Source organism: Protopterus annectens, chromosome 10.part0 (genome assembly GCF_019279795.1).
Source record: "Protopterus annectens isolate FY-2018-M chromosome 10.part0, PAN1.0, whole genome shotgun sequence".
Taxonomy (NCBI): domain Eukaryota; kingdom Metazoa; phylum Chordata; order Ceratodontiformes; family Protopteridae; genus Protopterus; species Protopterus annectens.
Window position 1 is genome coordinate 407,148,069 of NC_056744.1, and position 25,136 is coordinate 407,173,204.

Here is a 25,136-nt window from a genome sequence, read left to right on the forward strand (position 1 = left end):
TGGGATCTACCTCCTGCAAAAGGTCGGTTACAAGTGGTAGACCCCAATTTTTGGTTCTTGTGCCACTCCTGTTTGGCATGTACTTCTTGGAGCTCAAAGTTAAAATCAAGGGTTTATCGATAACCAAGTTTGCAGACAGCTATAAACCTGGTGCCATCATAAACTCTCCAGAAGATGCAAAGAATCTTCAGGAAGGCCTTTCCCAAGGAAATAACTGGTGGTAAAGTCACAGTCTAGAACTAAATACCAAATAAATGTGGAATTGTATCCTTCAGCAAGCAAGGAGCCTAGGAACTTTTGTAGATAATGAGCCATCCTTCGATCACCTTGTATCCACTGTTGCATGGAAGTCCTTTTTCAGTGCACAACTTATTAGTAATGGTATGGCTTAGAGGTCCAGGGAAGTAATCATTCCACTGTATACTGCATTCATTAGTCAGAGTACAATGCCCCCTTCAGTATGTACCTGTCCAAACACCTGGCATAACTAAAGTAACCACAATGCTTTCTCACTGAAAAAAAAAAAATCAAGGGCCGAAATAACAAAAGCTACACTAATCATCTCAAAGCCTAGTCCCTTGTTTCGGTATCTTACACGCTTCTCAGGGATGAGTCCCCTTCATCAGAGGGGATGGGTTCTAGGTAACATATCTGTGAGTAATAGTCCATGGAATGATCCAAACCTAGATCCTGTTCCTTCTCAGAGGAAGAGGAATCTTGTGCATCTTTGTGGTGTGGCCTTTGGCAGCTGGGACATAAAAGGTGGTGGTTTCAGGGCCATGATTGCTTTAAATTAGCCCTGGGAGAAATCCATCCATTCTTTTGGTTTGGAAGCTGTAGGGGAGTTCACATGCCTAGTGTTCTTTTTTTTTTTTTTTTTTTTTTTTTTTTTTAAAATGGGACATCTGCTAGAACAAGCCTAGCCTCAGAGATTTAGAACTTTGGTGAACTTCAGAGTGCCTGGAATCTTTTCCCTAACAAGGATTTGAGGAATCCATGTGGACCCTTATAAATAATGAGACGTAGTTCATCCAAGGCATCCACTACCTGCAAGGTCTCAAGAGCCATACCAGCCTTTGACAGGGTCTTGATAGCAGATAACTAAGAAGGCTTCTGCAACATCAGCAGGTGCGTCTGACATGGAAATGCAAGTCATCTTGGGGTCTTAAGTTTCTTCTTTGGTGGAAGGACAACATCTGATACATGGGATTGGTCCATTTTGGCTTGAGCTAGGAATTTTAAACGCAGAGTTTCTAAAAATGTATTAAGAGAGGAAAGCCTTGACCCAAGGGTTTTAGGAACAAATTACTGGCAGACAGAGCAGAATTTGTAGTACTGTTCCAGGCTTAAACAAAAAAGGCACTTAGTGTGCAAGTTCTTGTATGGGATCTAAAATGCACTCACTTACCCCTCCTAGCTGACATCTAGCAAAAATGATCTACACAATCAAAAATTTCAAAAAAAAGGAAGGTTCCCCAATGGGGCACCTACCTAAAAAGTGAAGCAATGGTACCAACAACCCAACGAAGATCAATCCCGATGGATGCACAACCTGGCGCTGAGACAGAGATACTCTGAGGTACTTGTGTATATGTCTGCCTATATACCCCAACGCATATGAGCTGAAGTCAAACATCAGATGTACACCCTTGGGAATATAAAGTTTTGGTACCCTGGCCAGCCAGCCATCAGCAGACAAAATCCCATAGGTTAAGAATACTGCAACAGTGATTTCAAGTCAGGACATCTAGATGTTATGCAACCAATCTATTCAACTAAGCTCTTAAAACTGAAGTTATGATCTCTTAAGAAAAAATGAAAAACTTGTTAATAGCTACAAAAGTCAAGTGCTCTTCCTACCTGCTTTTCTTTACTGAGGGACTCCTCTAAATTAAGAACAATGGTCCTATACTCTTCCACATTACTAGCTGAAGTTTTTAGTCTTTCCTTCAGGTCAGCAATCTGTTCTTCAGCTTGCCTTAGCTGCGACTGCAACTTTTCAATGTCCTCTTGTGAAGTGGCTGCATCTATGAATTAGACTATCATTAGTACATTGAACTACAAAGCATCTTTAAAATTTAATTAGCAAAAATATTAAATCAAAGCAACATTCAATGGTTAAGGTACCTTAGTCGCACACAAATGAAGTACAATGCAAAAGGCCATGGCAGTACTCACAGCAGCTGCACAATACACATCAAACCACAACACTAGAAGAATTGTATAGTTCAAGTCTCTTTCAAAACTCACCCACAGAAAAGTATAACTGGGGAAAGACCCTGATGAAAACTAAAACTGGGCAATGAACAGCTGTTCTTACCATATTTGTTCCAAAAGAAGCACCTCCTTGATGGGTCCTCACAATTGGGCTTAATCTCTTCAATCAGAAGTTACCTTTCTGGAAATTTATTTGTTCAAAAATAACCCATAACGATGAATGCTTTGACATCATAAAAAGTGAAACTGAACCAGGGCTACATGAAACCTTGGGGTTCCCCTAGAATCTGGAAGACGTTCTTTCACCAATTTGTTCATTTTTGCCAATTAGAATTAACAGGTGTGCATCACCTTATCTCACATCACCACAACTCTTACACAGATTCAGCACTTACACAGAAAACCTTCAAGTTTTATGTCAACAGCAGAATAGGTACAGCAATTTTTGACAGATTCATTCTCTTGACAACTTTGAAGCAACTCAAACAGCATCTTAAACTGAATTAAAACAAAGGCAATTAAATGCTTATGTCATGCTACAGTACCCAAAGGATTTTCAGACAGAATTTACCTTTTTTATTGAATAACTTACAAATACACAAATGTGAAATTATAAAACTACATGGTCATATAGCAGGTGGAATGTGCATTTTTTTTTTTTGAGTAGTACTGATAGAACAGTACGAATTTCCATCAATACAAAAAGATTAAAAATCAATGACATTAAGCAATCCTGCCTCACCCCAGCTGATCTCCTAGCTACCAGACAGCACCCAGATACAAATCAGCAGTGCTCCTAGCTAGCAGCCAGCACCCAGATACAAATCAGCAGTGCTCCTAGCTAGCAGCCAGCACCCAGATACAAATCAGCAGTGCTCCTAACTAGCGGCCAGCACCCAGATACAAATCCGCAGTGCTCCTAGCTAGTGACCAGCACCCAGATACAAAGCCGCAGTGCTCCTAGCTAGCAGCCAGCACCCAGACACAAATTCGCAGTGCTCCTAGCTAGCGGCCAGCACCCAGATACAAATCTGCAGTGCTCCTAGCTAGCGGCCAGCACCCAGATACAAATCCGCAGTGCTCCTAGCTAGTGGCCAGCACCCAGATACAAATCCGCAGTGCTCCTAGCTAGCGGCCAGCACCCAGATACAAATCCGCAGTGCTCCTAGCTAGCGGCCAGCACCCAGATACAAATCCGCAGTGCTCCTAGCTAGCAGCCAGCACCCAGATACAAATCCGCAGTGCTCCTAGCTAGCGGCAAGCACCCAGATACAAATCCGCAGTGCTCCTAGCTACCGGCCAGCACCCAGATACAAATCAGCAGTGCTCCTAGCATGCGGCCAGCACCACGATACAACTAAACACCTGCTCAGGTTACAAAGCCAACAGCCAAAGTCAGGAGGAGCACCAGAATCACTAGATGCAAGGATTTTAATTTTGCTTGTGACACGAGTAAGTTATGTTGGCAAGACATACATGCCTCAGAAGGGTTACACTTCAGAATCTCGAGTTACCGAAATCTCGAATTTAAGTAACCCAAGACCATGAAGACTAAAACCAGAATGACGAAAGTGCATAAGAGCGAACTCAAATATCTCGAATCCACACTTATGCATTTCCAGTGCGTCGCGTGTAGTGTTATGGTGCCTGAGATTGCAGGTGAGCGAGTGTGCGTTTTTGTACGTTGTATGTGTGGGTAAGGGTAGGGAGGTGTACGTGTGAGTGTTGGATTTGTTGGTGTTTGTGTATGTGTGATGTGTATTTGTGTGTGAGCGAGTGGAGGATGGTGTGGTGTGAGTTTTTTTTTTTTTTTTTTGGTTATGTGCGACCTCGGAGTTGGTATATACAAGTGTGGGGGGGGGGGGCACAGCCTCCCACATGGGAGGTGCAGGGGTGTTTCCCCACCTGCTTATCTGTAGTGTAGGGTTGTGTGGTTTGTGTGCTGTGGGTGGAATGGTGCGTGTATTACGTGGTGTATGGTGTATGTATGTTTGTGATTGTGTGATTCAGAATTGTGGATTTAGGTTTTGTGAATGGTTCGACTTTATAGTCTCGGGTTATTGAAATTCGGGATTTCAGTAATTCGAGATTATGAAGTGAAACCCTCAGAAGTCACCCCCCCCCCCCCCCCGTGCTCTGGAACTGGTTCTCCACCCATGTGATGGAGAGTCCAATCACCAACCCTGACCAATGGATGGGAAATTGGAAATTCACCCCAGGTCTGGCCTCCATGACTTTGATAGACAGAGGTAGACAGTAATGTCCAAACTAACACATCCCCCACAAAACCTCCAGAAACTTCCCAACATCCTAATAAACACCATAGTACACAGGGACACTAGGCTTAAAAAGTCCCTGGTGGTCATTAGCTTAGTATATACCTATGAACCCCCCCCCCCAATCCCTGACCCACCAAGCACCATCTTTACAGCTCAGCTAGTAAAATAACAAAGTATCTGCAACATCTTTCTGCTGTGTTGAATTTCACGTAAAATTACCCAAGAAGAAACAACCAGGGAACATCCAGCACAAAAACACAAAGTTAAGCAATAGGTAACATCAGATTGTGAACTTCTTGGATGAATGACCAAAAGAAATATGGGGACAGAGCAAAAAGGGTACCCAAGGCCAAGACAATTGCTTCAGTCAACATCAGACCAAGTAAACACAGGGCGCAATTCTAAAAGTGAACTAGACTGTAAAGAAGTGGAATACCTCCTAGCAGCAAGAACCTACAAAGCACACTGCTTCCACGACACAGGTAGTGTTGTCATGGTATTAGAAACTCAAGAGAGAAATTAAAAGAGAGAAGCAACATGGGTAGGAGCAAGAAAGAGATGAGGTCCATTAACAGAATTGTAAAAGTGAGAAGATTCTAAATATGGCACAATATTGACACAGAATTGAGTAAAAAGTATTGTAAAATCCTATTTCAAGCCTGCATACTCTCAGACCCTGGGAACCCTGTGGTCTGGACTAGCCCCGCTCTGCTCGCCCTCGCTGCAGTCGAGCTCGCTCTGTGGCCCACCCTGCCCCCAAATTCCACCCACTTCCACTACTGCTAAATTTAAGCCCAATAAACCACTAACCCCCTTCCACAACCTATCACAGATAACCCACACCTCCATACACCACCCCCATACTCCACCCCTCCCTGCCACTAATCCTCTGGATTCCCAACCCACATTCCTTAGCCAAGTACTACATTAACTATCAAAATGAGACCAAATATGTTCCTCTTGGTAATGTTACTTGGGCCATATCTCCTCACCATCTATGAAAATCGGCCCCATCTTGGCTTTCACCACCCCTTATCCCAAACGAACACTGCTACTACCTTGAATAAATCCAATCAACTCTTAGCTTACTACAAACCTGTTTTTTCCACTTTTAACAACCACCAACTAACCAGACCATGGTCCATCTCCCCCAAAACTAGATATTATCATAAAATAATTAGTAAAGCCCTGAAACTAATAATTACTGTACAACATAGTCTGATGAGGGACGGACACATCCACCCTAACCCTGGACCCACCCTTCCCACAAGCTCCCAGCCCACTACCACTTTTAACACTTGGCCAAATACAAGATCCCCCGACTCTCTTCTGACTTGTCACCTACACATCAGGAGTATTAACAAGGTCCATAATCTTCATGCCCTCTTAGCAGCCTATTCACCTGATGTGCTATGTCTTACAGAAACGTGGCTAAAACCAGAACTAAAGACAATGAGGTTATCCCACCAGGATACAACATACTTAGACTAGACTAACACTAGGAAAGGGGGAGGAGTAAGAGTTTTGTTTAAAAATCGCACTAGATGTCACACTAGTCCCACAACAACCCCCCTTGTTTAATAATGCAGATGTTCTCATTAGGAAACTACAGCTTAACAAAATTAAAACTATATTCATGGCCTGCATTTACATCCCGCCAGGCAACAATGCAAATACCCTAGAAGACTTCCTCCAATGGCTTTCCAACACATACGCCCATGAAACTATGGTGTTAGGAGGCATTAATATTGACTGGAACAATTGTTCTTCTGAATCTCCCACCACCCACGTAAACCCTCACGGCTATACCAAACTCATATCCTCACCCACCAGAATAAATAAATCCAACTACAAAGGTAGTATCCTGGACTGGATTCTTATTAACAATCACCCAGACCTGTACAAAACGGGTGGCCTCCCAGATGATACAAGTGACCACCTACTCACTTGCATCATTAAGCATAAAGTAGATAACCACCACCAAATTCTCTATAAATCTATCAGAAACAACAAGAACTTTAACTCCACTGACTTTCAGAATGAACTCAAAGCATGCAATTGGGCCATCCTAAAAGATCTTCCAGTGGATGACATTGTAGCCTATTTTAATTCTAAATTCCTCACCATTCTAGATTCCCATGCTCCTATCTGCACCCTCAGAGCCAAAACTAAGAGTGCCCCCTGGCTCTCTAAAGTAACAAAAATCATAGCAAGAAATAAAGCATGGGACAAATGGCGCACATCAAAAGACCCACTCGACCATATTAAGTTTCGACAACTAAGGAATAATACCAAGAAAGCCACATTGTTGGACAAAAAAAAAAAAAACATATCAACATCTTCAGCAAAAACATCAGAACAAACCTCAAAAATTTTGGGCAGGAATAAACAAACTGCTCCATCCTGGCCAAACCACCACTCCCACCCCATCAGCTTGTAACCTAAAAACTCCAGAGGAAACTGCAATCATTAACAATTTCTTTACCAAAACCATCCAATCACTAGCTAGCCAACTACTCCCCACCATCTCCTTTCAGAATTCCTCAACCACTACTCCACTCCCTTTTAACTTCCAGCCTGTATCTACATCTACCATCAGATCTGTAATTAAACTAAAGCCCACTACCCTAGCAGCTGATCTCATCCCACCAGAATATCTACAGAAAGGGGCAGATGCCATTACATACCTTATTTCTATTATAATAAACCACACCCTGTCTGAAACCACTGCCCCCTCTCTCTGGAAGGTTTCCCACGTTATTCCCTTTCCTAAGGGAGGGAACTCTTTAGACCTCTCAAACTACAGACCAATAGCCATACTATCACCACTGGCCAAAATAATGGAAACATGCGTCCATAACCAATTAATGCACCATCTCACCCAGAATAAACTACTGGCCAACTCTCAGCGTGGCTTTAGTTCCAAACCACAGCCCCACCTCAGCCCTCCTATCCTTCTCTAACTCTATCAACTGAAACAATAACAAACCTACCTCAGCTCTCTTCCTAGATCTCTCTAGGGCCTTTGATATGGTCAATCACCAACTACTTCTCCATACCCTGAACGAACTGTCACTAAACAGTAGCTCAATTAAATGGTCCCAATCTTACCTGTCTGATGGACAACAAGCAGTTTTATGGCAGAATACCCTATCCACACGTCTACCCATACTCTAGGAGTCCCCCAAGGCTCCATACTGGGACCACTACTCTTCTCAGTCTTTATCAATGACCTACTCACCATCATTCCCAAGGATACCTGCATCCATTATGCGAATGACTCTACTCTAATCTGCACCGCCTCCTCCTCAACTGAGCTTATGACCCTAACCCAGAATACTTTCAATGATGTAGAAAAAATGTTTGCAAACCATCAGCTTCTGTTAAACCCAAACAAAACTAAGCTGCTAATCTTTTCCCCCACTTGCAAATCCTCCTCACCATTTTTTACTTTACGTTCCAACAATGGCACAATTATATCCCCAGATAGTTACACAAAACTCCCAGGCGTCACAGTCGACAATACCCTAAAATATGATACCCATGTCAATCAAACCATCAAATCTGTCAACAAAAAATTGGGCTGCCTCTACAAGATCAAACTTTTCCTAACTCTATTTGCAAGAACTACTACCGCTGGATCCAACTTACCATCTCCCCTCCTCTACGTGCCCCCCCCCCCCTCTTCACTAACTTGAATCAAGCCACCCTTACCAAACAAGCTAGCCATACTGCTAGATTTGCTACAGGTACGACCTCTAGGACCCACCATTGTATCAACCTAACTGAACTAAGATGGCTTGGATGGCCCAGTCTTCTCCAATACAACCAAGTTATAATAACCCACAAAATTCTATACCAACCTGAAAAAAACGCCAGCACTAAACAAGATCATTAAACCATGCAGCAACCTGAAGTCACTGCGCTCTACTGACAAACTGCTCGTGCAAACAACTAGGAGCATAAATGGGGCTGGGGACTCTATTCGCCAGCTCAATAGGCAAAACGTGGAATTTGCTACCTGCCGAACTTACACACCAACCCTCCTTAACCCAGTTCAAAAAAAGCCTCAAACTACACTTCCAATTGCACTGGAAATGTCCCTGCTCAAACCCTAACACACACCTGCTGATCTTGGAAACTCTACTTAATCATTTCAAAAATAGATTCTAAAAAGTATGTACTCTTTAAGGGACTAAGCCCGTAACTGTATGTATTAATGTCTGTAACTTAAGCTGCTTTATCTGATTATGTCAACAATGTTTTATGCATGTTTGTAACCCTTCTGAAGACTGCATATTATACTTACTTCTAAATGTCTCTATTGTTCCTAATGTAATTGTACTCTGCTAACTTAAAGCTTTTCTCTCCGGGCCTCCGCTGAAAATGGACATGTATCCAGTATGACCTTTCCGGTAAACAAATGTAAAATAAAAATAATAAATATGACATGGATAGATTACTAAAACATCTGGCAACATCTCACTCATGGATTACGAATGTACAAGATACACTATATTGATCAGTTACACTGCAGTAACTATGAAACGGCTGCACACCACTTTACAACCAAGTCATGATTATACCTGGGATGGTGATTAGCCCTTAAACTTTCAAAGGGTAAAATTCCAGGATAATTGTCATCACTACTTAAATTCAGGAAACAAACTTTGTTCAAAGTCACTTCACCTCCTTTTCATACAACACTTAAAAATATATAGTTCAGACTAGTATCTGAAAGCACAACTACAAACAGGTAAAACTTTCGCAGATGATATAAAAATTACATTTGGTATGGAAAAATGTGCAAAAGCCAACACATCACTGGAAGTCCATAGCACCAAAAAAACTGTATCAACCTTAGATAAGGATTTGATATAAAGGAATTTAAAACAAGAGGTTGATTATAAATATTTAGAAATTGAGGACGGGTTGGCAATAAAACACAAACAAATCTTAGTATGGAATACTTCATAAGAGCAACTAATACTGAAAAAGTACACTTGTGTAAAATCTTACCATAACAGTAGATGTTCCCTCTCTTCACTGTTGTAGTATTCTTCACCCTAGGGATCCCCTGCCAAGACAGCCTGATGTCCAGCCAGTATGTAAATGTGAACTTGTTAATGCAGTTTGATTGAGGAGAGACCCCTAGAGGTGGCTTCAACACCATCAAAGCATTAAATAAACCCTGGGTGAAATCCTGCCATTCATGTTGCGGGAGCCTTCAAAACGGGGAAATATGCTTTGTCCTTGGTTTCGTCTGTAGGACATATGCACAAAACACCCCAGAGGGTCAGACCCAGAAAAATTATAACAGTTGTAGGAATCTCCTCCCTCATTAAACTCTGAGGAAATCCTCTCAGACCCTCTGATATTATCAGCAGAGGTTCTCCCTCAACGTCCCACAAGACATTTGAAAAGTCTCAGAGGACATGAGAGTGGCCGGATTTATGCTGGCCTCCAAACAGATGGCAGCAAAGGAATCCATAGCAAACACTGGATGGTCTTCAGGGCTTTTACCAGCCTCTAGAGACATCTGGGGAAGACTGGACAACAGCTGGTTCGGGCCTGACTTTTTTCCTTCTTGGCAGACAGCTGGCTCTCAGAATGGCAGGATTCCACCACTGCACCCTGAGCCAACAACTTAAGACTCCGGTTCTCCAGGAATATGGACAAAGAAGAGAGGTAACTAGGGAGGGTCTTGGGCACAAGTGTGTGGCAGATTACGTATGATTGTGGGAAGCACCCAAACAAAGACACTGGTCGTGATGGTCTTTATGGAGAATCTGCCCCTCATACTAACATTTCCCCTTTCTGGATGACATGAACACAACAATAAACAATAAGAAAAGGAAAAGAAACTCCAATGGGGCACTTCCATGAAAAAACTACTTTGTAACCAGCATGGCAGAAGAGCGTTCAGACTGACATTTTACAATGGCATTTGGACTGGCAGAAAAGTTGATCTGAGTGCTGTGTCCACACATCACCTTTATGCCCTGTGTTGTGAATGGGGAGCACAATTGTGATGCATGGCACCTATAAGAGCTGAAGGCTTTCGTATATTGGCCGAACTCTGGCAATCCTTAGCAGAAGATTCCCAAGCTGAAGAATACTGAAACAGTGATATGGGAGGACAACTACTCTGACATCTAGAAATCCAAGCTATAAATCAATTTGCTCTTGTTCTAACTTAAAGCTCTGGGGTGACTGGCCACAAACAGCATTAAATCAGCTGGACAAGAAAAATGCTTAATTCCTATCAAATGATTAAAAAGAAAGCAATGCATACCAAGATTATACACATCTCAGTCAGAAGGCGGAATGGTCCTCCACAAATAATTACATGTACAGGTCTGTAATTGTGAGAATGCATACGTATTTGCTGATATCAGATTCAAATAGTGAAGGTTCTAAAGCATGAAGAAACATCTAAGATGATATAGTTGCCTAGTTTAGCAGAAGCATCTCAGAAAGGAGTGGGAAAGGAAATCAAACCAGAGGTAAATGAGAATCCGCAACAAAGTGCCAAAAAAAAAAAAAAAAGAAAAGGACCTGAGGAAAAGGAAATAAAACTGGAATTCCCACAAATACAGTGGCAAGTACAGAGAATTCCTTAACGACATGTTGACCAAGATTTGATGCAAGAATCTAAATAAGTTGAAGGGCATTTAAAGGCACAAGACAGTGGGCTACGGTGTTTACCAAGTCTACAGAAAAAAATGGGAGAAACAGACAAATGCAGGTGGTGTAAAAAAACAGACCCGGAAACTGAAAATGCAAGAGTCTTTTATTTAAGATTGCGAGGTGTGAAAAGCCCCAAAGTGTAAGAAACGCTCTTTTCTTCAAAAGGGAAGAATTTTTTTTTTTAATTCTGCTTAAATACTTGCACTTAAGTGAACTGTGTGGTGATACCTTTCTGTGCTTTTCTGCATTTTATTCTCTCATGTTTCAGCCAAAAAATTTGCTTGCATTTTTTTTTCTTTAGATTTTGGCACCTTAGTCTTGGCAGCTTCATTTACATTTGTGAATAGTATTACTGCAGGACCTTAGCATTGTTTATGCGTTATACTGTACTTCTATATCCATGTAAAATTACTTGAAAAAGCTAGCAGTTTTGTCTTTTGATGACTCATTTAGTCACTTATTGTGGCATTTTTTTTCCATGAACAGCATTACTGGTAAACTTTTTTTTTACAGTCTGGTGCCTTAGTCTGTGATGGGATTACAGTAGTGACAGTATTGTGACTTCTGCTCCAGGATTTGTACTTCAGTAGTTTTCCAGCTGTTTATATTCCATTTCTGCTGCTAGTGTTGTATTCTGTTTACTTTGCTACTGTTTTTTCCCCTGTTGGGTGTTTGCCTGAGCCCCCACTGACACATTTAAGTTAAAGTTTCTGAAATTCTAACCACAGGACTACAGCTCCAACACTGGCTTTATCTGACTGGATCTTTCTGTAGGAAATCTTCTTGCAGCTGTCTTTCTGGCTTCTGCCCCTTAATCTGATTTCCAAAGTCCCTCCCTCCGATCATCCATTGCTATTGTCTGTTGGTAAGGTATTCAAGTACTTCTCTCACCCACTGTTTTCCACAGATCTATAATACTAACTGCCCAGTAAAAATTCCATCTATAAAACTACCCTTAGAACTTAAACTTGTAACTTAGTTCTCCTAAAACAAAGCCACTGCACGGAAACAAGCTAAGAGCAGCTAGTTTGGGCATAAAATGGCACTATTATCAAATCTTAGCATGATCTAACCTAGTCTAGTGCCAAACCCCAGAGACCACCCAAGAAGATCTCTGTATAGCCCAGTCTATAATCTACATTAGCCCACCTAAATCCGGGTCCAGACAACATAGATATGCACATTTCCAAATGTCTCCATAGCTGGTTTGGTAGACATGGGCATTCTAAGATAATATAGCAACTGTCTCATGTTCACAAGACAACCATTTCATTCTTAAAGAAAAATAAAAAGCAAAAGATGCACACACAGTTTCACTGAAGGCAAAAACCTCACATACAATGTCAGGAACATGCACACTACATCCACTATACACTGTCCAACAAACACCCAGGCCAACACTACAAAAGATATCTTCACAAATCTCAAAGACCCTCTCAGCCTATAAATGGCACAGTCTATCCTCAACAATGTCTGAAGTGCTCACCAAAAGCAACACCAAATACCAGACATACACCTACACCCAGGGGGCCCTTAGTTTCTTATCTACAGCCAGGATCTGCGAAGTTACTCATGCACTCAAGTCAATGCACCACAAGTACCATTACTGATTTTCTAAATATGTTTCAAGGAGGTATGTGCCTTGCAATGAGCAGCACTCTCACTTCACCAAGAATGATGCCACAGTACGAACAAAAGATGGACTTGAATAACTGGCTTAGTTTAGGCTTCTTTCAGGGGAGGTTCAATACTTACCAGCAGGGGAGGACATGGTTAAACCACGGTGCTCTGCAAAGGGTGGTCTGCACCTGTCCCCCCCAGGCTTCTGAATATTGGCTAAAACTTTATCCACCCCCCCCCCTTACAGCCTGTTTTAAGCAATGCCAAATTGAAAAAACTATCGACATAGCAAATAAAACCCAAAGAAACCCAAAGGTGTTACTGCTCAACAATGCAAGGAGTCTAAACAAGTAATTACATACCCTATAAGGTCTCCTCACTCTGGAGAATACAGACAGGAGTGCAATTACTGAGACATGGTTTAAATCCGCAGAAAGTACTCCATCAGTGCAAGGCTTCAGTGCTTTCCACACATTTAGACCATCAGCTGCACAGACTGGGACAAAAGATGGAGGAGTCTATCTACATTAGCAAACATACCTCTAGGTGGGTTAAACAAGCCAATCTCCTGGAATTTATCCACTCTCAAATCCCCACAGACAAAGACCCACACCACATTCTAGCAAGCTATGTGTCACCCTCTTTGTCCCAAGAATCCCAAAGCTCATACCTAGACCTACAGGAGACACTCGCCATTAAACCAAATATATTAATGGGAGATTAACTACCCCTCTATAGACTGGGAAACATGCACTTCCTCAAACTCACTGGTACAACGATTCATGGACTTTATTAGTACAAATACCCTTGACCAGACAGTGCACACACACCCACCAGAAATTTAGACATACTGGATCTGGTACTCAATATAGTAGCGTGCTGCAAAACCCCCACAGTCACATCCTCACTGATGAGGTCACACCACAGTCTCCCTCAAAATAAACAATTCAGTAGCTCCAGCAAGCCTTATAAAAGAGTTGGGAACTATTCCAAAGTAAACTGCATCCTATAAAGCTATAGTTTGTCAAAATTCAATGTCCCTCCTAACCCAGAGTTCACAACAATCTATGAAAAATTATTCACAGGGACCCTGTACAACCATGTAAAGTGTTGTATAGAGGCTGCTGTATCCCGAGCAGCCAAGTGCTCTGGATTGTGAGGAACACTCCACATCTGTGATTGAATTAGCCCACTGTTCCTCCATTCAACATGCATTTGAGTTTCAGGCTTCAATAATTCACATTCTCTTATTCTGTCGATGCTCAAGGTAATAGTAGCAATATTTTAAAATGTCCCTGACTAATTATTTGTCCTCGAGACTGGTTAAGTTAATGGATTTAGTTGGAAGAAAATGTGGAGGGACTGGAAAACTAGGTGCCAAAGAGTATTTTAATAGTTGCACTTGAACACTGTTATGTAGTTATCTCCTACTGAGTATATTGCATTTTATCAATGGTTTCTGCTGACTTTGTATTCTTTAATGACAGGTGTGTCTTACTGAATTTTTAAAAATGTACAGTATTCACTAATATTTCTGGCAAAAAGCCAATTTCAACCAGGTCCCATGGAAATGGTGCATTTTTGCACAGTGTGAAAATAGGATGTTCCACATTTTGACTTTGTCACGCACTGCTAGGGTCCATGTTCCACATTGGCTTCTTAAGAGGTTGAGACCTATGGCTACTTTATCTACTAGAAGAAAGCCCAAAACAGGCTCCCAAAAACAAACCACACTATTGGAATCCTAACCTTAATAGGGCATACAGCAAAAGGAAAAAGCCATGTCTAAAATCAGAAAGAGCAACTCGCATAACAGCTCTCTAATTTAACTAAACAGGAAATGGAGGATTAAGTCCTACAAGGCCAATTACGAGGTCAAGATAGCGTCACAGGGTAAAGAATCACAAAGCACCCATGTCTGTACCCTCAAAAGAAGCACATAGTAGTGTGCTGAACTGGTGGTCAATGGTGCCACCGAATCTGCTGGCTGACAAATTCAGCTTAAACTTCAACTTATAAGCAAGGGCATAGCATCGAAGTCCAGTGACATCATAGTACCACTTTATTCCGCTCTGATCAAACACATCAAGTATAATTGCCCCCTTCAACATGTATCTGACCAGATACATATTGGAACATAAAGTTCCTTATCAAGAGAATTCAGGGTATAAACACACCATCCTGTAAGCATAGACTTACTACCCTGTCTTTACACTCTGTCTCCTAAAGGTTACTGAGGAATCTATGGCATACAAGGTACCCTTGGATCAAGCTCTGATGGACCATTTTTTTTTTTTTTTTTTTTTTTTTTTTGTACATAAGCAAAATGAACAGCATCAGAAACACTACATCCAATGATTGAAATTTTGCTTGCAACAAACAGGACAGGTTAGAGAAAGAGAGAGAGAGGTGTCTCAGAGGATTCCCCTGCTCTGGTACAGGCTCCCCATCCACATGAAGCAGTGGACCTCACCTCATTTAAATGTAACCCAGACCAATGGACAGAAAATCAGAAATACACCCCGGATCTGGCCCCCATGTCTCTAAAAGACAAAGGCAGATCATAACTATACCCCCAATAACCTTTAGAAATTTGGTAACATACCTCTTCCTAACAAATACCCTTGCCACATAGGGAGACAATTGGGTTGGGTTGTACAGATAAGCTTATAAAGGCCCTTGTGGTGGTTAGCTTAGTATAAACCTATGAACCTATCTGACCTACGTAGGAGAAAATCACTGATGGGATAGCAAACTTGACAGATAATCCAGAACCTGAGATTTCACACATGGGCTCAAAGTTCTTAACAGCCTATCTTGCCAGTCCACACCTCTCAGCCTCTTAGCACAAGAGATCTGAACAAAGTTGAAAATAATCGGGGAAAAGGCATATTTTAATTACTGCTCTTATAACCTCAGAAAGTTGCTTAACAGGTTTTGTGTCAGCAAGCATTTCCTGAGGGACAGGATAACCAAAACTCAAATGCATCATTATTTAGGGTCTTCAATGTTAAATGATTTGTCAGGAAAAACCACACCTTTCAGAAGGAGCAGACCAAAAATGAGAAAATCTGGACATTCTACAAAAATTTGGACAGCTGAGAGCTACGCTTGCCACTACAAAGGTCTCTTCCATATCAGTGGAGTGCTAACAAAAACACTGAGCTCCCCAGAAGAATTAAAAATACCCCAGCAGAGTAACACTAGACAGACCTTGAAGAATTGGGGAATTTTGGTTACTTGGTCTAGGGGGTGGTGCACAGGGAGAATCAGGTATGGGGAAGAAAATAGGGAATGTGGAATGGGTGCTAGCAAGCATAGTCAAAACGCAGAGCTACTGAATGGTAGGGAATGTGGAATGGGTGCTAGCAGGCATAGTCAAAACGCAGAGCTACTGAATGGTAGGGAATGTGGAATGGGTGTTAGCAAGCATAGTCAAAATGCAGAGCTACTGAATGGTAGGGAATGTGGAATGGGTGCCAACAGGCATAGTCAAAATGCATAGCTACTGAATGGAAGACCACAAGCAATGCTCCCTTGTCCAATGTAAGGAAACATCTAGCCCATCAGGTAGCATGAGCACTTATTTTGTTTAAGCAATGGCAAGAACTACATATTCCCTGGGACTGTAGAGTTAGGGAGCCCCCCTGCCGTCTTTCTTCTATTCTTATGCTACGTGGACAGTTACCTCCTCATCCTCTTAGTATGACTTTTTTAACTTGGTACACTCGGGCTTTCTCTAGGGTCCTCATGGAACAAGACAGTCCTGAGGATCTCGTGCCCATACATCTTATGTACCCTACAACTGTGGGGTAGAAGTCATATGCCAGATATAGGGGTCTTCAAGAAAGTTTCTGGCCATGCCAGTCAAATATGGATTATATTGCCAAAAACAACCTGACAAGTACTGGAATACTGCAACGGTGACTTAAGGAAGGATGTCACTGTATACAGGTTAGACTACAGCTATGATTTACTCACTCTGTTGTTGAGTACCAGTATGTTAACTTTGCATTTTATTGTTCAAAGTTTATATGTCCCATAAAAGTAAATAAAAGCTCAGCTTAAAAAAATAAAAACTTGAGCTTCTCTCTTCAATATTAGTAGGTCTTGGTTTGACTCAATGACTTGTACACACCAGATGACATAATACCCAGAAGTCCACAATCAAAAAAGACTTGCAAACCTTTACAGGCTTATAATGCACCACCACAAATCAGAACACTGCAAATGAAAAACAGGTCATCCATAACGGTGAAAGTGGATAAGGACAACTGTGGATCACTGGGGTGTGTATGCCTCTTAATGGAGTAGAGGCATGAAGTATGGCTTGGGGAGCAATGCGTGGTGGGGTTATTGCATCTCAATGGTAATATAAACTCAGCATTTCTGGAAAAAAAGCAATAACCTAGGTCAGGTATCTGTGTTAGAAACCATACTCTGTGTGTGCAACACTATCAAATAAAGATCAACATTTTTCTAAGAACAAAGAGGCAACACAAGAATTATCTTTGGTTTCGTTTCCAACATAATGAACAAAAACAACCCATACAAAGGAAAATGTAATCAAACAGTGCAAAAGCATGACTTTCAAAAGCATTTCTTGAGTAGTTCTGCTTGTGCATTTGACTACTGATGACACCATGGAGAGCAACAGTCTTTTAACCTGATGATATGGGAATGTACAGTCCCGCATTCAAGATATCTGACCTACTGAATGTGATAACCTTCAGACTCCGGCCACATCATTTTACTTAAAGGATACTCCAAGCCAGCTGGCCCACAACCACATGACCTCCACACACCTAGTTTAATTACATAAAATAAATAAGCTTATTTTCAGCCATGATCAATTTGAACCCTGCTAATTGGTGGATGAAGGCATAGTGCTCTAAAAAGACCATGGAATTCAAGACTGTTTCTGTACAGACACTACTCATACTGGGGACCAGGTTCCCTGCAAGCAATGTACCCATAAAGCTCCCCATCTGATGGGATCCCAGTCGGTGCTCACTAGTGGAACCTGGCAGAAAAACATTTCAGAAGGCTGCACATCTATTTTTCCATACAACTCGTCGCAGTGGTGCAGCGGTAGCGTTGTCGCCTCACAACAAGAGGTTCTCCGGTTCGATTCTCAGCTGGGGTGCCTTCTGTGCGGAGTCTGTATGTCCTCCCTGCATTCATGTGGGTTTCCTCTGAGCGCTCCAGTTTCCTCCCCACGTTAAAAGACCTGCATCTGGAGCGTTTCTCCCCGTGCCTCTGCTGAAAATTGTCTTCGTTCCAAGTCGGACTTGCCCGGTTAACAAATGTTAAATAAATAAAACAAACCCCATTTGCAGAAAGTAAAAACTAAACAGTAAAGTACCCGATTACTGACTCTACTGCATGCCAGCAAGCCAATGGTATTAAGCCTGGCATATAATACAGTCCTTCAAAATGTCCTGCCCTGTTCTGTATGAATTTTAATTTATCCCATGGGAAGGTAATGAGCATTTCTCCACAAACTAAAATCGCAGACTGCCAAACACTGAACATAGTTATGATTACCTTTGCTTCCAGCTCCTTCTGCCTCTTTGGATGCTAGTTGGGCTTCAGCGTTATTCAGCTGCAGTTTCAAACTGCTAATCTCCTTCTCTGCATTCTTCAACAGCTGCTTTGTGCTCTGATGAAGGCCTACTTCACTTTCCAGTTGCTTCTTGACTTCTAGCAGCTGCAACTGCATAAAAATAACATTATTAACCAGATAAGCAGAAAAATGCAATGTACAAACAATCCTTACCTCCTCAACTAAGGTTCTGCTTTATGTAAAAGTGGAGATCAGCTCCTTGAGTGGAACCTTGTATATGATCAGGTTTAAGTAACATACTCTGATGGAACAAAGTCTGAATAGCAGAATTATTCCTGTAACTATCTGTAGTGCAACAGACAAAACAGCCATGGGTATTGTCAGTCTATCTTTTTTCAGCAGTTGGACATACCTAGCATCTGGGAAGTCTGTATCTTCACAGTCATGAAATGAAGCCTGGCTATAAAGGTGCAGCACTCATACTACTATGGACTGCATTTGCACTCAAGTGCAACACAATGCAAAGTACCACCAAAAAATGCTTCTGAGAAAAGCAAAAGAACCCAAAAGCTTAAGAAAATCAGAGGAAAACAATTGACAAAAAAGTACTATCAGCAGCTTTTAGATAATACTTAGACTATGCACTCCTCTTCAAATGCCATAAACTACATAAAAATAGAAAGCCTTCCATACATGTTAAGATCACCAAGTCCCATACCAAGGGAACAGAAAAAACAAGCAAGAAGAAACCAGACTGAAGCAATAACAATCATGTACGAATCACATTAGAGCAAATTTGCTTTCAACCAATGACTGAAGCAGCTGGCTTTGTCAGCTTGGCATCAAATATTCCTAGGCCATCAGCTCCTCTCTTTTACTTACACTGCTCTGAATATCACCTTCCTTTGCAGACATCAGGTGTATTGTTTGAAAGCAAAGTGCCACGCAAACTAATCATCAACCCGATAACTAAAAATACCCTGTATGTCAACAATCAAGAGGTAGGGGAAGGTGGATCCAAGACCTATTATTGTAAGCATGAGCTTCATACTTCGGATGAAAAATTCTAGCCTCATCAGCCAAGTAAGACTGGATCACAAGCTTATTTTCCTGGGTGGTTAACATGGAATGGATTGTTATGGCTCTGAAGGGAGAACAACATCTACTGGATATATCCAGCTTTAACTGCCTTGTGAATGTACTCAGGAAAGACCATGCTAAAGCTGTAGGTACAGCATCTCGGGATACACTTTGGAAAAAGGCCGGACAGGTAACCACTGCCCCAAGGGGATGTGCTGTAGGCACAGTTGGCAGCCAATGATTGACTTCAAAGGAGAATCCAACGCATTCTGTAAGTCACCAGGCCAAGTGATTGTGGAAACTCTGCAGCTTGATTTTTTGGAAGAAAATGAAACAATTGTGGATCTTTTCTAATATAACTTTGTTCTGTTTGCTCAGAATGTGAGCTGTGTGTGGATGTCAATGTAAAGTAAAAAAGGTATACCTCTATTAGGAAAGACTAAGCAGAACAAATTGATTTAAAGGGTTTGTTAACCAGTTAAGCTCACTGGACAAAACCACTTTTCAGGAGCAATATCTGGATAAAATAACCTGCTCAGAGCCGCATACAAATAAGGGAAATATGAATCAACCCCAGAACTATGCAGGGTCTAGGTCTAGCAACAGTCAACCTTTGTACCAAACTGCCCAAAATAAGACTGTTTCAGTAGTTACCTTAAACATAAATAGCCAAAGTTCACAATGACACGTATCCTTGTGAAAGGCTTGGGAAAGGGGGATTCATACACAAGGTCTGTAAATCAAAACTTCTTGCAGAGGTTATGGCCATTATAACAAATGTCTTCCATGACAGGGAATCAGTTGTGTTGGGAACTTACCATAACTGTAGATGTTAGAATAGATTCTAGGGTGTAGTAGAGACTCTTGGAATAGTAAAAGCTCTGATTTTTGGGCTGTCCTCTAGGCTCCTGCAGGTAGGAGATTGGCCTGGTGGAATCTCTCCCCTTCCAAAGTTGGACATCGGTTGTATAATGGATAGTCAGACATCACCACAAATGTATTTTACTCTGAACTGCAGCAGTTCAATAAGGTCCAGAGCATTTCCAGTCCAGTGCTGGACCAATCCTGTACTAGGAGGCTCTAAGAGGGCAAATCTGGAGGAGAAGAATCTAAACATGAAGGTAAATTGAATACCCACCCCCAACACAAGGTCATGGTGGGAGGGAAATGGTAGTGCAATAAGGAATCTACTTAACACCTACAATTATGGCACACTCAACACTAATGTACTATCCTCTTCATATTTCTCTGTTGCGGTATGGACTCCGGGGATGACTCCTAGAGCCAGCCAACATGGGGTGTTTGGCTTGCAACAGAAGCAAGAGACACCAAATCCTGCCCTGGCCCTTAAGGTATGAACCAATGACCACAAAACTGCTTCCATAATGGCATGGGTAGAACTCCATACCTCCTCCTCCCAAAAGCTGTGCTGGTGCCAAGCCATGGCTCTAGTAGAGTTAGCAATGACAGAGAAATGGAATTGTTTTCTGAGATGCAAGTAATACAAGGAAATGCAATTAGACATCCATTTAAAAATGGCCCGTTTGCTGACAGGCTCCACGTCTCCCTTGTGTAAAGGCAGTAAAATAGCTGATGTAACCCATTTGTTTTTTGTTCTACCCAGGTATAATCTGAGATGCTGGTGCACATAATGGGAATGCAACACTCTCCGCTCTGTTCTGTGCTGAGGGGAATAACATTGGTAGATGGACATTCTAATTTAAGGAGTGTTCAGTCACCATGTTGGTCATTAAGGTAGGATTAGTGTTTAAGTGACCCTGTTTTTATTGGGGGGGGGGTTCCTCTACACATAAGCCTGTACTTCATCTAGCTTTCAGAGATCACGGCTACCAACAAGACAGTTTTACCTCACATCTTGATGGAGACTTGAATTAGCTAGTTCACAGGGTGAAAAGACCAACTTTTCTAGCACAAAACTGCAGCCCAGGGTGAGGTAAACTCTTTCTTGTGGGTTTTACTCGACTTCCTCGAGGAACTATTTTATGGGAAGTTGTGAGAATGCAGGAGGTTATAATGGCAAACAAGCGGATATATCTGAGCCATGTAGCTTAACAGATGGATAAAATAAAGATTGCTCTGAAAATATATGACAAATAGTTCAGGACCACCACTAACTATACCTGGCTTGGTTGCTGCCCTGTGTTCAGGCACCAGTGTGAGCACCTTTTCCATGTAGTTGTAGACTTCCTGTTGCTGGGTTTTCTGACCTTCCTCAGTATGGGTAAACACTTCCAAGTCCCCAAGTGCCTGATGGTAATAAGCACTACATCAACCAAAGTCACTCACAGACCTCAGGCTGGGATACATGGCACACACTGTGGTAGGAAACCACAAGTTTTCTCCCTGACAAGGATCAGTAGAAGAGGAAGAACCATTGCTGCCCGGGCCAATCATCTGTTAAGATCATCCTCAGCCTCCTCAGCCACTCCTCCCTGATTTACAATGCCCAGAGGATGAGGTGAAACCACCTTGAAGCTCGTCCCCTCTGACTTCCATGTGAGACAGAGGAAAATGCCACCTTCACCATTAGTTATCAACACTCGTGTTGTAGGCAACAGCCTGTGAGAGTCTGACCAGCAAGGAGGCTTCAGCTAGAAAAGTGAGCACAAGCAGAGCTGGGGATCACGATGTAAAAATTCTTCCACAAGCCGCTGTAGTAAAATGAAAACTTTTATTAAGCAAGATACACAATCAGAGAAGCGCTTTTGTCTCTGCTGATTCAGAGACTTCTTCCGACAAAGAAATAAAGATGAAACAACTCTAAATACTAAATTACAGCTTATGCAACTAAACCAACGCCCCTAATTAATGTTAAAACACGCCCACCAGCACAAGCACACTCAGTTCATAGTAAAGCATAAAACCTTCACAAATCTGTGACTTAATAAAAAATATATACAAACCTATATATAATAATAAAACTAGTATCAAAATATATATATATATATATATATATATATATATATATAAATATATACACACACATACATACAATAACTACAGTATAATAAATGTGGAACCAGTAATAGCATAATCTCATGTAAAGCACACAATAAATAAAATGTATCTTTCTAATGCCTTAAGTTTTAGAAAACAGGACAATGAGAATGCATCATTTAAGCCTGGTCAATGCGTGGCATTAGTTCTCAGTTGCCATAAAGCCTCATGTTTTTCCAAAATTAATGTCCATGGACCACCTCTTATGTCTGGGGTAACTGCCTCAATGATAATAAATTTAAAACCATGGTCAACACGTTCCACACAATGTTTCGCCAATGCATTCTTTACATTTTTTTATATCCCTGAGATGTTCATGAATGCAGTTCCTAAATTTCCTTTCCATCTTGCCTATACAAAAACAAGGACACTAAGCAGAATGCACAGTATACCACTCTCTGTGTTACATAGAACATTTCTGATTCAAACTCACTTTTATATTGTTAATGTTAAAATTACATCCTTCTTGTACATAAGGACAATAATTGCAACTACCACACTTACTCAACTTCCCATTTTCATGTCCCTTTATTCTAGTCTCTAAAATAGTTTTTTCGCCGACCAGTTCCTTTATGTCCTTGTTATTTACAATAACCAACCAACTTTTGGCCAGTATATCAGCTATGTTCCTACTCGAACTGCTGAATTTAGTAACAAAAGCAGTATTAAAATTACTTGGTTCCCTTATGCTCCACACTTAGCAAATTCAGTGTATTAGAACATTGTGTATTTTCTAAATAATTATCCAAGAGATTATCCACACTACAGTTCTCCGCCTTTTGATTCATAGGTAGGTACTAGGCTATTGGTCCTAGGGCCTATATAAGCCTAGCCAAATGGTACCCTGGCTTTTGTCACCTAAGAAAATTATTTTCCTGTGCCCCTGTCGAGCAGAGTCACAGAGGTGATCCCCGGGGTGAATTTCCCATCTCCCATCCAATCATCAAGCTTTTTCTTGAAGAGTGCTAATGAGGATCATTGTTTGATATAGATATGTAGTTTGTTCCAGAGTATGGGAAGTCTCTGGGACAGGAATCTATCCTTCCAGCATGTTCTGCTTATTGTGGTGACAAGGTTTAGGTCCCTAGAACGTGTAACTCGGAGGGATTGGGATTTCTTTAAGTGGAGCATGTCCAACAGCTCTGGGTTTGACATAGCTTTGTATGTTAGGCAGAGATCGCCTCTGAGTAGGCGATAATGCGACTGAGTAAAGCTGGAGTGTTTTGAGACAGTCTGCGTAGGGCATCTGTTTGAGGCCTGTAATCCTCTTTGTGAGGTATTTCTGCGGCCTTTCCAGTTGTTGTAGATGTCTTGTGAGGTACATACCAAAAGAGACGTTGTACTCTATAATGGGTCTAATGAGTGAATGAGTGATTCAAAATAGGCAAAAAATATCCTCTTTCACGCTTAATGATTACTTCAAGCATAACCTCATTTACAAGACTGAATGGATAGCCCCTACAAATAAACACGTCTTTCAGCTTGTCACATTCATCTAAAAAAAACTGTTAAAGAAGGTAACCATATTTGCAGCCCTTACAAACTGCCCTTTAACCACAGCTTTTTTTTGTTTGTATGGGTGGGAACTATCATAATGCAAATAACTATTTGAGAACGTAAATTTCCGAAAAATGTCTCATTTGAATATTTTCTGTTCCCTGTCTTTCATCAGTCTAACATCCAAATATGAAATTTCTTCAAGGCCAATAGAGAAGATAAATCTCAAGAACCTTGTCGAGTTTTTCACATAATCTACAAACTCAGGAATTATTTCAGAAGGACCTGTCCAAAAAATATCACATAGCATTTGCAATATGAAAAGTAAAGCAAATTTATTAAAAATCTCTCTTCCCATTGGAGCATTACCACATTTGTGTATAGACCCCCACATGCTGAACCCATTGATGCACCTTCCAATTGTAGGTAAACTTCTTTGTTAAAATAGAAAAAAATATTGTATAGCAGTCTCTATTAGTTGTTCATAAACATTGACTTTATATTTTCTTCTCTACAAAAATAATCACAGAACCACTCAAACCCTAGTTTGTGTGGTATAACTGTGTAAGAGTCTCTTACATCGATGGTCAAAACACAACTATATCAAGAGTATTCAAGGCTATTTATTCTTTCCAAAAGTCAGAGTCTTTACGTAAATGGACTTCTCCTTGTAGTACATTCTTTAAGTGAAGGTCTAAGAACTTAGCAATGGGCTGTGTTATGGATTTCCTACTATCCACAATAGGTCTCTCATTGGAGGATTACATAAATCTTTGTGGATTTTGGGCAACCCAACTATAGTGGGCATTTTTGGGTGGGGGAACATTCATGTAATTAAGCTCACCAGTGGTAACACTCCCTTCTTTAAATAAATCATTGAGCTCATTTCTATTTTTTCTATAACCTCCATTTAGTTCATTTAGTGAGACTTTTTTATAAGCTTTACTTTCTAATATTTTTATCATCTTGTCATTGTACATTTCAACATCCATAATCACCACCCCACCACCTTTATCTGGTTTACTGATTCTCACAACATCCTTACTTTTTAATTCCTGCAAACATTCAAATTCCTCTTTAGACATATTATATGTCATATGTCTGAGCTTCCTGTGTTCTAACTTCTTTAAGTCCAACTCGCACATTTTCAAATAATTGTAAAGATGGGT

General features: G+C 41.1%; 1 protein-coding gene across 1 annotated transcript in view; it reads right to left on the reverse strand.

Annotated features, from left to right (window-relative positions):
• Window positions 1–25,136, reverse strand: part of TPR (translocated promoter region, nuclear basket protein) — a gene marked incomplete in the record, with an annotated part of 1,837,142 nt that overhangs the window by 1,224,066 nt on the left and 587,940 nt on the right. The window contains 2 exon segments of the mRNA XM_044085316.1: window positions 1,861–2,027; window positions 18,354–18,522. Of these exon segments, the coding sequence (XP_043941251.1) occupies window positions 1,861–2,027; window positions 18,354–18,522 (336 nt within the window).